Source organism: Oncorhynchus masou, chromosome 7 (assembly GCF_036934945.1).
Source record: "Oncorhynchus masou masou isolate Uvic2021 chromosome 7, UVic_Omas_1.1, whole genome shotgun sequence".
Classification (NCBI taxonomy): Eukaryota; Metazoa; Chordata; class Actinopteri; order Salmoniformes; family Salmonidae; genus Oncorhynchus; species Oncorhynchus masou.
Window position 1 is genome coordinate 15,765,935 of NC_088218.1, and position 12,202 is coordinate 15,778,136.

The 12,202-nt window shown below is 46.1% G+C and overlaps 1 protein-coding gene across 3 annotated transcripts in view; it reads right to left on the minus strand.

Annotated features, from left to right (window-relative positions):
- Positions 1-205: 205 nt before the first annotated feature.
- Positions 206-12,202, minus strand: part of LOC135543374 (inositol polyphosphate-4-phosphatase type I A-like) — a 42,220-nt gene continuing 30,223 nt past the window's right edge. For 2 of the 3 annotated variants that reach the window (XM_064970583.1, XM_064970582.1), the window contains 7 exons: positions 10,128-10,300; positions 9,302-9,425; positions 8,958-9,225; positions 8,780-8,877; positions 8,582-8,694; positions 7,759-7,913; positions 206-2,492 (listed from right to left, as the gene is read on the minus strand). In XM_064970583.1, the coding sequence (XP_064826655.1) occupies positions 2,360-2,492; positions 7,759-7,913; positions 8,582-8,694; positions 8,780-8,877; positions 8,958-9,225; positions 9,302-9,425; positions 10,128-10,300 (1,064 nt within the window). In that variant the 3' untranslated portion in view covers positions 206-2,359. Of the gene's footprint in view, positions 2,493-3,223; positions 6,598-7,758; positions 7,914-8,581; positions 8,695-8,779; positions 8,878-8,957; positions 9,226-9,301; positions 9,426-10,127; positions 10,301-12,202 lie in introns of those variants that run through there. The other variant, XM_064970584.1, reaches the window with a different exon arrangement.

Genomic DNA, 12,202 nt, shown 5'->3' on the forward strand with positions numbered 1-12,202 from the left:
AAAAAAAAAAAAATTCCTAGTAAACAGACACAAGGTCTTTTGTTTTACTGTGGCTGTGACCTGGCTGGATGACATTTCACTCTAGCTGGAGTCACCCAGAGAAGATTCTGGAATAGAATGAATTGCAAATGAAAAGAACGGAACATTCCAACACGCAACATCTTGAGGTAAACTTTCAAGTCTTCCATTACAAAGACAAAACAAAGACGTTGAACATTCTTTTATTAGCGTCAGATATTGATGAAAGCGTCATCTAAAGCAACAGTCAGGCCTATACAGATATCCTCTTTGTGCAGGATTCAAGATATGCTCATTACGATAGAAAGAAATACAAATCCAATCCCAACTCTTATTGAATTATACCCTATAGTATAGTACATAAATGGAAAATGAAGTCTGCAGATAGTGAAATATGTTTCCAATAATACTAAAAATATTTATGAGCATGAAAGACAGTAAACAATACACTAAATGTACACAAACTGCATCCCAGTTGAGTTTATGGTTCGTGTGTCATGTGCAGTACAGAAGTGCCTGTTGAAAAGCAAACATATGTGAAGCTTTGCTACATACATACATACATACATACATACATACATACATACATACATACATACATACATACATACATACATACACACACACACACACGACTCATTTGTAGGGTCAAGTCTCCTCTGGCTCAATTGTGTATCAAATTGCGATCTCATTAAATGTTGCAAAACAGAAAGTCGACATTGCTGCTTGGTGGTGAAAATAGACGTGACAAATATGTTGTTGTTGAGCAGCACAGTTTCCAGATTAACGTACAATGTAACTCCCATACCGATAACATTCTACTGACTATTTTACCCTGATCAACAACGCCTGCCAACAAGACAATCCTAAAATAACAGTGCAACAAATGCAGAAAATGATTATAAAGAAAAGTGCTTCTTGGGTGTTTAAATGGTTTCCTACTGGCCTTTACTTGGTTCAACATTAGAACAGAAAATAATCTACTCGATTTCCTTTACAAGTCAATCTTATAATGTGTTATGTTTCATTTGCTACCCTCAAACCAAACTTTTTGAAATTAACTTGGAAAAAGAGGGAAGTGGATCTTTCTAGAACATTCATAGCTTTTTCCATATTCCTCTAAGTCTTAAAGGAATAGTTCAGGATTTTGGCAATGAGGCCCTCTTTGTGCTAAGCTAGTTAGCATTGGCTTGCGAAACTACAGCTAACTTCACCCGACTCCCGGGTGAACTCGTGCCAAAATCCCAAACTATCCCTTTAACAGTGCTAAGACTTCACAGTGAGCTGCCAGATAATGTCACATAGCTAAATCCATTCACAATCACAAACCTTCATTTGGCAAAGAAGTTAAACGCAGGCTTTACAGATATGAAAAGGGAAACAGGACATAGGTGAGGTATGCGTCAGACATTGAAAGCTCTGGTTGGTCTTGGGTTGCCATTGCAGTCGGTGGGACGTCTCTCTACAGGGTTTCTTAAACTATGGGTCGGGTTCCAAAGTGGGCCCTGGGCATGCAAGAGGTGGGTGGTGAGTTATGAGAATACATCTCAAATCACGCACTATTTTGTCTTCATTTGGGTCACTGGTGAACCATTTGGGTCACAGGAGGATGGTCAATTCTTTATTCAGTTCTGGAGCTGAAAACATTGAAAGAACCCCTGCTCTACAGGATTAGAGTACTGCTAAATCCACATGGAATCCTTCATCAAGTCCATCAGACTAGCTTGACTTCCACAATGTGTGGTCCATACGTAAAACACTCCCTAAATAAGAACTCTGAAATGCATAGGCTCTGGCCAATGACGCCAACCAAATGTACGAATCCCAGTTTACATGTTAACTATGGGTTGAGAGACACGACTTTGAACATAGTCAGCATGAAGTAGCATCGTCCCAGGATGAACGTTTGGTGACCTATAGATGGCCTGAGGCTCTGAAAAGTACTAAAAGTCATCACTGTGTATAATGGTAAAGAATCAGTGACCGTCTTTTCAGGAAAACGACCTCCTTGCTGTATCTTGACTACGCTAAAAATGTGATGTAACCAGACAGTGTTGTCACTAGTTCCACCTGACTGATCTACAACTTCAGAACAATATAGAAAGGTATGCATGTGAGGTCTGAATAAATGGTATATCGTTTCTCAACCAGTAGTGGTTTGGCATTTTCCCCATTCCATAGTTTTTGCTATTCTTCTTTGAAATGGAAAATATGCATCGATTCAGTGCACAGGACTTCCGCAACTACCGTAGGTTGAAGACCATCTAACCATTGATTCATTTTTTTTATGCTGCCATTGTTGTTGCTGTCCCTATTACAATAGAAAAGATTATGATCCAAATCAAGTGTCAACCTTCCCAAACGTTCCGTCGGGGGGCCTGTAATGTTTGGGGAAGGCCTTGAGCTGCAGACAGTTAAAAGCATACTTGCGACATCCCACGTTCTTCATGGTATTCTCCCGTCTGCAGCCCTCACTGGGAAAAAGGAGGAGGGAGGAAGGGAGGGAGGGCACAGATAGAGAGGATGACAGCAAAGTGAAGAAAACAAAAACAAAAAAGGGCTTGTGTTAAAAGACAAATGACAAACCCAAAAACCAACCAACACATTGACGCCACTGTCAAAGAAACATGGGGGCAACAGCTAAAGGAACGGACGGATTGTCCCGGGAAATATCGGGATGTTGGAGGGAGCGGTACGGAACACTAATACTGTGTACAGAAGACCTGCTTTCTAGGTAGAGTTACGAGCACCACAGAGTTACGAGCACCACAGAGTTACGAGCACCACAGAGTTACGAGCACCACAGATAACGTGAAACAAGAGCAATAGCAAAAGACACAGACTTAAATGTTCTACATTCTAATTTCAATGCAACAGTTCCATTCCAGGGAAAACAAACAGAACTATTCAAATACTCTACAGTGAAGTGAACACCTTCTCCTCTGATACATTTGGCATTTATTATATAACAACATTAAAGCTGATTCTTTGGGCTGCTGACTAATTGACTGCTATTGCACTTTCCAGAGAGAAGCATTAGAGAAAAGGGGAGAAAAGTCTACTATTTCAGAGAGAAGCAGAGAGAAGGGGAGAAAAACTATTTCAGAGAGAAAGGGAGAAACGCAAACGATTTCAGAGAGAAAGGGAGAAACGCAAACGATTTCAGAGAGAAAGCGATTTCAGGAGAAACGCATAAACGAAAGCAAACGATTTCAGAGAGAAAGGGAGAAACGCAAACGATTTCAGAGAGAAAGGGAGAAACGCAAACGATTTCAGAGAGAAAGGGAGAAACGCAAACGATTTCAGAGAGAAAGGGAGAAACGCAAACGATTTCAGACAGAAAGGGAGAAAGGCAAACTATTTCAGAGAGACTGGGAGAATCGCATACTATTTCAGAGAGAACCAGAGAAAGGGAGAAACGCATACCATTTCATATAGAACCAGAAAGGGAGAAAAGTCTATTTCAGAGAGAAGCATTAGAGAGAAAGGGAGAAACGCATACTACTTCAGAGAGAAAGGGAGAAAGGATAGTATTTCAGAGCATACTCATAAATGATTATCCAAGCAACCCTGATATTAGGTTGGAACTTGGCAAAGTACCAGACAAGGGTTAATACAAAGATATCTGGAACAGCAACTATCATGAGAGGGAGAAATTCTAAAGTGACACCTGCATGACGATAATGTAATCACAAACTTTCCATAAGAATACATATATTTAGCAAACGTGAGCATTTAGACATACAAGCATGAAAATATAATGCAACGCAATATAAATATATTCTCTATAGTCAAAAGCACTAAGGAATTCAAGAGAAACAGAAAAATAAAACTTGAGAATTGAGTCAAGAACTTGGTTTTAGTTGGAATATTCCTGGATTTAGCATCCCTATGGTTACAACATGTTTAACACAGTGGGTTTCTTCATCGGAATTAAATACACCAGCAGAACTAAATGTCACCAGCACATTCTGCAATTCTCTACAACTTTAGAATGGTCTCCTAATTGCATGTATCCCCAGAACGGAGCAATCCAAATCTTTTCATAGGACTTACTGGGTGGCAAGCTTCTGTTGTATCATTACTAACCAGCAGGGCGAGCTAATTCACATTTGGTTGAGGCAAACGCCATCCTAACATTTTACCGACTGGGGTTGCGTCTTAAACAGAGCCCTATTCCCTATATAGTACACTACTTTGACCAGGCCCTATAGGGCACTACGTAGGGAATAGTGTGCCATTTGGTGAAGAACTTGGGTGCTGCTGTCATGGAGCACATTTCCCCCTGGCTGTCTCTCGGCTCTCTCCCCTGGCTGTCCCTCGGCTCTCTCCCCTGGCTGACAGTCAGATGGTGTTTTCATGGGACAATAGAGGTAGTTCTACACCAGCATACTTATCAAAAGATGATCTGATTTTATACATTTCTATTATTTACAATAATGATTTACAAGATTGAAAAAGTAAATACTGTAGAATACTGAGAAATAAATACTGCATGTACGTATTTGTCGATAATGTAAATCAGTAGAAATAATAAACCTCTGAATATTCAAAACCAAACCAATGAATTAACCTAAATACACCATTAAACCCAGCCGAGCTCTCATACCAGTCACACAGGTGAGAGGCCTATAAGAAGCTTGCATAAAGCTCAACCAACAAGGACAAAAGAATCCCTCCAGTTTTCCATTGTGGGGGTCGAGGAGTTGGAAATGAGGGGTGGAGGGGATGTAAGACGAGCGTGACAATCTCACAGAGGAGGCTATTTTGGGACGGATGGTCCATTTCTTTAGTAGGTCACTTTAGATTGGATTGAGTGTGGCCGTCTTGGGACGTAACACTGAAGACAGGTATTATACTGATTAAAATGGAGAGAGGCTATGGGGCTGGAAAACGATAATACCACTAGTCTACATATTAATGAGTGCATATACCATTAGATGGCTAATCATGTTTTTATGGGACTAGATAGCAACTACTGTATTTGATAATGGTGTGTGGACTCTCTCGACAGAGACCAGGAAGTCCAGAGTGCAAGGCTTGGAAGTAACCCAAAGAGTCTGATATCAAATCTCCCTTTCTAGGGCACTTCTCTGTGGAAGTGGGATGGATTTGGGCTGCTGGGAGATCTGGAAGTAATACTTTGACCTGGAATAAAGATCCAAGACCTGTATCTACCATCTGAGACCTGGCTAAAACATTTGGCACAACAAGCATGGGTTGTGTCTCAAATCATCCCCTATATTTAGTGCACTACTGGTCAGAGGTGGTGCATCATTTGGTGGTAGGGAGCCATTTGAGGTTCGCCCATGTACATTCTCTTCATCTTCTCTGTCATTTCCCTAGAACTGCAACCCTTATAGGTTCTCAAACAAACAAAGAACCAATTCATATATACAAACTCTATAGTAAATAGGAAACTTGGTCCAGGCATGAAATCTTATATCAACTAAAAAATAAACACTTCGGAAAAACTACACTGCATAATCAAACAAGCCAACAAAGCTCCCCTGAAATATCATAAATTCACAGATTTAGCCAATTCAAATTGCTCTGACCAAGAATAAACTGTGTCCATTGGCAAGACAAGCGAATAACCTTCATTAAGACGACAACGTTGATACAAAAGTGCATTGGTTTAAATTGAAAGCGGACACAAGTCTCTCCTGCTGTAAGAGTAGGAAGGGCCTGAGGAACAACAACAAAATGGCCACCAGATCAAAACAACATCCGCTTGATATTGCATGGAAGACGTAAACGTCAAGCAAGCCAGAACATTTGCATGACTGAAAATAAGCTCTGTGCAAAACCAAAGGATCCATTACATCATATTATCATGGTTATAATCATGTCATGAGTTGGGAAGCGGCATTATAAATACTCAAGGACAACTGGGACAAACTTCCATTAAATTCAGCTAAAACTTCTTACCGGCTATATTTCACTAAGTTTCTCTCCATACTCTCAGTTTGTATTTGATTGTTGCAAAACAATGGGTGTTAAACTGAGAAATATGTCAGAACACTGACAGTAACAGTCTCATACAGTTCTGCACATAGACCTTTAGACCAGCCTCCTGCTCTGACTGGATTGGTTAGGACAGAGAGCAGGGCGGGAGGAGTGCTGGCTGCCCATTGGGTGGAACAGCTGGCAGTTTAGCCGAGTGACGCACATAAAGTCCAGTCAGGTACACACGGTCTGCCCTCAGCCAATCAGAGGTTTCTCCCGGCTGAGCTCCAGACAGACTGACTGACTCCCTGTCTTCCTCCTTGACTGACAAACTAACTTTTTGCCTTTCTTCCTGACTGACTGACTGACACACTGGGGGAAACGGGCAGAGAGAAGAGGTGAGTAGAGGTCGAGAGAAGGTGGGGCTGGGTGGCAGAGGGGCTGTGCCTTCAGCTGCAGCGAAGCTTGGCCAGGAAGTAGGCGACGCTGAGGAACAGCCAGACGACCAGCAGGTTGGGGCTGAGGGCCAGCAGGGGCAGGGAGTACAGCAGGCTGGGGTCCAGCCTGAAATCCCGCACAGGCAACAGGCCACTCAGGTTCTTCTGGGTGACCCCCTCCCTGGTCCCAATGCTGCGGAGAGGGGGGGGGGGAGGAGGAGAAGCCGGGGCCAAAAAGTACAGGTGGCATGGATGGATGGATAGATGGACACGTGCATTGGGACAGGGATGAAGTGGCCAATAAGAGTGGAGGAGATGATAATACACAATATGAATGATATGTGGTGGCCATGATCAGCCATGGATAACAAAGAGAGATACCAGTGATGGTGCAGGTGGGGTGTAATAACATTAAGGTTAGGGCCACAGCCAGTGCAATGGAAGGTGAAAAGACCAATTCAGCCAGAAACAAATCCCAAACAAGAAACACCCCAAATTAAAAATGGATAAATGAAATCATTCCAAAAAAAAGGGAAATGTTAGACAAATACATTGTCATAAAAGAGGAAGAGAGAAAGGAGAAAGGAGAAAATTAAGAGAAATGTTCTGTATCTTTAGGAAAGAAACAATCAAGAGGTAAGAAGAGAAGACAGTGATGATTCTCCATGTTCATACCACAGACAACAGATATGGGGGGGGGGGGGGGGGGGGTTGTGCTCCAATCCATTTCATTTCAGTCAAGTCATTGAATTTGGATTCACTTCCTGAATAGCAGGTGGGGGGAGGGAGGGGGGGGGTATGCCAGCCTCAAGCCATGCACTTAAAATTCCCCATACCAAATAGGAACAGGAAGTGGGCAGGTGAAGAAGAGGAGCGAGAGACCATGCAGGGAGCTGCAGGACAGCATGGCATTACTACCCAACAGATCTTTCACATAACCTACTGTACTCTACAGGGCTTCTGTTCTGGGAGTCGTCACATCTTTACACAAGGTTTCTGTTCCTTCTACCCTCCTTCACTTCATCTAGCCCTTCTCATCTTCTCAGCAAGCAGTGTCAGAGAACAGGGGGATGGGGTTGGAGGAGAGCTGGATAGGGGGATGATGTGGGGGTATGGAAAGCGAGCTCTGTCATCATGGGGAGCATTCTCCACAAACTGGCTGGACAGACTGTCAAGCATATGCTGCGTGAGGAACCAATGCTAAACTACAGAGAATTAAAATATAACTTTCATGTATTTTATTATTTAAAAAAAATGGGGGGGAGGAGACCTTGTAGTTGGCACTATCCCAGCATATGGAACGAGCAATATGTGTGCGTTTCATTTTAGTTCAGGCAGTGGGCTGGACACCTACCTGCGCATGCAGTCGAGGGCCTGGGAGAAGACCTGTGGGGCCATGCCATGTTCGTGCTGTAGGATCAGACACTGCTCCAGGGTGACGGACATGGCCGTGCGGTCCTTAGCACTCTTACAGCTGGTGAAACGCACACCGTTCAGACGACGACAGATCTGGGGAGGAGAGATACCAGGAAATAATAGACAGCAGGCTGCTCACTACAGAATTATTATTCAGGCCTGCTCTGGACCTTCATTAGTAACATCCATACAGAAGGAAATGGACTGGACCCTCATTAGTAACATCCATACAGAAGGAAATGGACTGGACCCTCATTAGTAACATCCATACAGAAGGAAATGGACTGGACCCTCATTAGTAACATCCATACAGAAGGAAATGGACTGGACCCTCATTAGTAACATCCATACAGAAGGAAATGGACTGGACCCTCATTAGTAACATCCATACAGAAGGAAATGGACTGGACCCTCATTAGTAACATCCATACAGAAGGAAATGGACTGGACTCATTAGTAACATCCATTGGAGTAACATCCATACAGAAGGAAATGGACTGGACCCTCATTAGTAACATCCATACAGAAGGAAATGGACTAGACCCTCATTAGTAAAATCCATACAGAAGGAAATGGACAAGACCCTCATTAGTAACATCCATACAGAAGGAAATGGACTGGACTCTCATTAGTAACATCCATACAAAAGGAAATGGACTGGACTCTCATTAGTAACATCCATACAGAAGGAAATTGACTGGACTCGAAAGGATCATCTCCAATATTTCATTAATGGACCTGCAGCGGAAAAATGGGCTTACCTCTGCTGCCTGCCACAGGATGTCTACGTTCTTGTTCTTCCTGGCGTGGACGTTCTGTCCCAGGAACCTCAGCAGCTCTGGTAGACACGTCTGGGAACGGGACCTGGGCAGGCCTGAGACCAGGAGAGGGGGGGGGTGTTATAGGCTACATCTTAACAATATTCTCCATATAGGGCCAAATACTTCATGGTGACTTACAGTCCTCAGGTAGGACCTCCTTGAACTGTTGATAGTAGGAGTTGAGTCTGGCCAGACTCTCTAGGTTAATGATCTCCTGCAGAGACGTGTCTCCAAACCTGTCACAAACAGGAGACATGTCAACAATACAGGGACATCACCACTCTTCATCCCTCCATCATTCCTCCCCCCCGCTCACTTCTCTGCCAGCGTCTGCTGTTCGTTGATTCCCACGTTGAAGAGCACCGGCTGGACGCGCAGCAGCATGCCGTTCTGGATCTCCCGCGGCAACGCGTCAAACATGGTCTCCGGCAACGGGATGCGGACGTTGAAGCCGTCCCGGTTGCCAGTGATGACCGGCAGCATGTCGGGGGAGGAGCTGGAGGTTGCCTGGGTCACCTTGAAGGTAACGTTCCGTAGGTCCATGATGCCAACCGACATGTCCTCCAACATGGACAGCTCCTCGCCTGGGAGGTGGGAGGTATGTGAGAGAGTGAACAATCATTAAACAGAGAGAGAGAATGAGAGAGGAGAGTACTTTACCGTAGGTGCTGAGCAGAGACTCAAACTGGGCCAGCAGGCCGATGGTGTACAGCTGCCTGAGGAAGCCATCGTCACGGAGACAGTTCCTCAGCTTGATGATGAAGCCACAGATGAGGGCAGTGAGCTGGAGACAGATATTAACATTAACACTGAGTATACAAAACATTAGGAACACCTGCTCTTTCCATGACACTGGCCAGGTGAAAACTATGATCCTTTATTGATGTCACTTGTTAAATCCAATTCAATCAGTGTAGATGAAGGGGAGGAGACAGGTTAAAGAAGGATTTTTAAGCATTGGGACATGGATTGTTTATGTGTGCCATTCAGAGGGTGGATGGGGGAGACAAAACACTGAAGTGCCTTTGAACGGGGTGGGGGGTACGGTAGTAGGTGTCAGGCACAGGGTTTTTCACACTCAACAGTTTCCCCTGTTTATCAAGAAGGGTCCACCAACCAAAGGACATCCAGCCAACTTGACAACTGTGGGAAGTATTGGAGTCAACATGGGCCAGCATCCCAGTGGAACGCTTTCGCCTCCTTGAGGTCCATGCCCTGATGAATTGAGACTTATGAGGGCAAAAGGGGGGGGGGGGGATGCAACTCAATATTAGGAATTGTTCCTAATTTTGGTATACTCAGTTTGTTGATTGTTAATATTTTCACTTCAACGTCACATACATTATTTATTTACACACATTCTACCTCACTGCTTGTGTGTCTGTATGTATGCGCACATGTGTTTGCTAATGGGTGCACATGCACACACGTGTATGCATCTGCGTGTGTGCGCACGTCAGTATGTGTGGATGTGTCCTGTGCTGACCGTCTGGCAGAAGACCACATCTCGTCTGTACTGCAGGGAGAGGTCCATGGCGATGGTAGGAGCACTGTCCTGCATCAACAGGAACACCATGGAGCTCTTAGCCTTGTCACTCATCATAGCCACACACTCTGTCAGCGTGGTGAGGAGAGGGTACAGGGCCTCGCTCCACTCCCCTGGGCCAGACACACAGTAACACACACACACACACAGTAACACACACTCGGTCAGCGTGGTGAGGAGAGGGTACAGGGCCTCGCTCCACTCCCCTGGGCCAGACACACAGTAACACACACACACACAGTAACACACACTCTGTCAGCGTGGTGAGGAGAGGGTACAGGGCCTTGCTCCACTCCCCTGGGCCAGACACACAGTAACACACACACAGTAACACACACTCTGTCAGCGTGGTGAGGAGAGGGTACAGGGCCTCGCTCCACTCCCCTGGGCCAGACACACAGTAACACACTCTGTCAGCACACACTCCCCTGGGCCAGACACACAGTAACACACACTCTGTCAGCGTGGTGAGGAGAGGGTACAGGGCTTCGCTCCACTCCCCTGGGCCAGACACACAGTAACACACACACACACACACACACAGTAACACACACTCTGTCAGCGTGGTGAGGAGAGGGTACAGGGCCTCGCTCCACTCCCCTGGGCCAGACACACAGTAACACACACACACACACAGTAACACACACTCTGTCAGCGTGGTGAGGAGAGGGTACAGGGCCTCGCTCCACTCCCCTGGGCCAGACACACAGTAACACACACACACACACAGTAACACACACTCTGTCAGCGTGGTGAGGAGAGGGTACAGGGCCTCGCTCCACTCCCCTGGGCCAGACACACAGTAACACACACACACACAGTAACACACACTCTGTCAGCGTGGTGAGGAGAGGGTACAGGGGCTCCACTCCCCAGACACACAGTAACACACACACACACACACACAGTAACACACACTCTGTCAGCGTGGTGAGGAGAGGGTACAGGGCCTCGCTCCACTCCCCTGGGCCAGACACACAGTAACACACACACACACACAGTACACACACTCTGTCAGCGTGGTGAGGAGAGGGTACAGGGCCTCGCTCCACTCCCCTGGGCCAGACACACAGTAACACACACACACACAGTAACACACACTGTCAGCGTGGTAACAGACACACAGTAACACACACACACACAGTAACACACACTGTCAGCGTGGTGAGGAGAGGGTACAGGGCCTCACTCCACTCCCCTGGGCCAGACACACAGTAACACACACACACACAGCGTCAGCGTGGTGAGGAGAGGGTACAGGGCCTCGCTCCACTCCCCTGGGCCAGACACACAGCCAGATGTCAGCACAGCTCCACTCCCTGGGCCAGACACACACACACACACAGTAACACACACTCTGTCAGCGTGGTGAGGAGAGGGTACAGGGCCTCGCTCCACTCCCCTGGGCCAGACACACAGTAACACACACACACACAGTAACACACACTATGTCAGCGTGGTGAGGAGAGGGTACAGGGCCTCGCTCCACTCCCCTGGGCCAGACACACAGTAACACACACACACAGTAACACACACTCTGTCAGCGTGGTGAGGAGAGGGAGGGGCTCCACTCCCCTGGGCCAGACACACAGTGGTGAGGAGAGGGTACAGGCCTCGCTCCACTCCCCTGGGCCAGACACACAGTAACACACACACACACAGTAACACACACTCTGTCAGCGTGGTGAGGAGAGGGTACAGGGCCTCGCTCCACTCCCCTGGCCAGCCAGACACACAGTAACACACACAGACACACAGTAACACACACACAGTACTGTCAGCGTGGTGAGGAGAGGGTACAGGGCCTCGCTCCACTCCCCTGGGCCAGACACACAGTGTACAGGGCCTCGCTCCACTCCCCTGGGCCAGACACACAGTAACACACACACAGTAACACACACTGTGTACTCCTGCATTGAAAGCATCCTGAGAGACCCTTAAACTGCTGCTGCAACTCCTTCATATAATGTGATACAATAACATGTGACAACACATTGGCCTTTAAGTCTTTCATC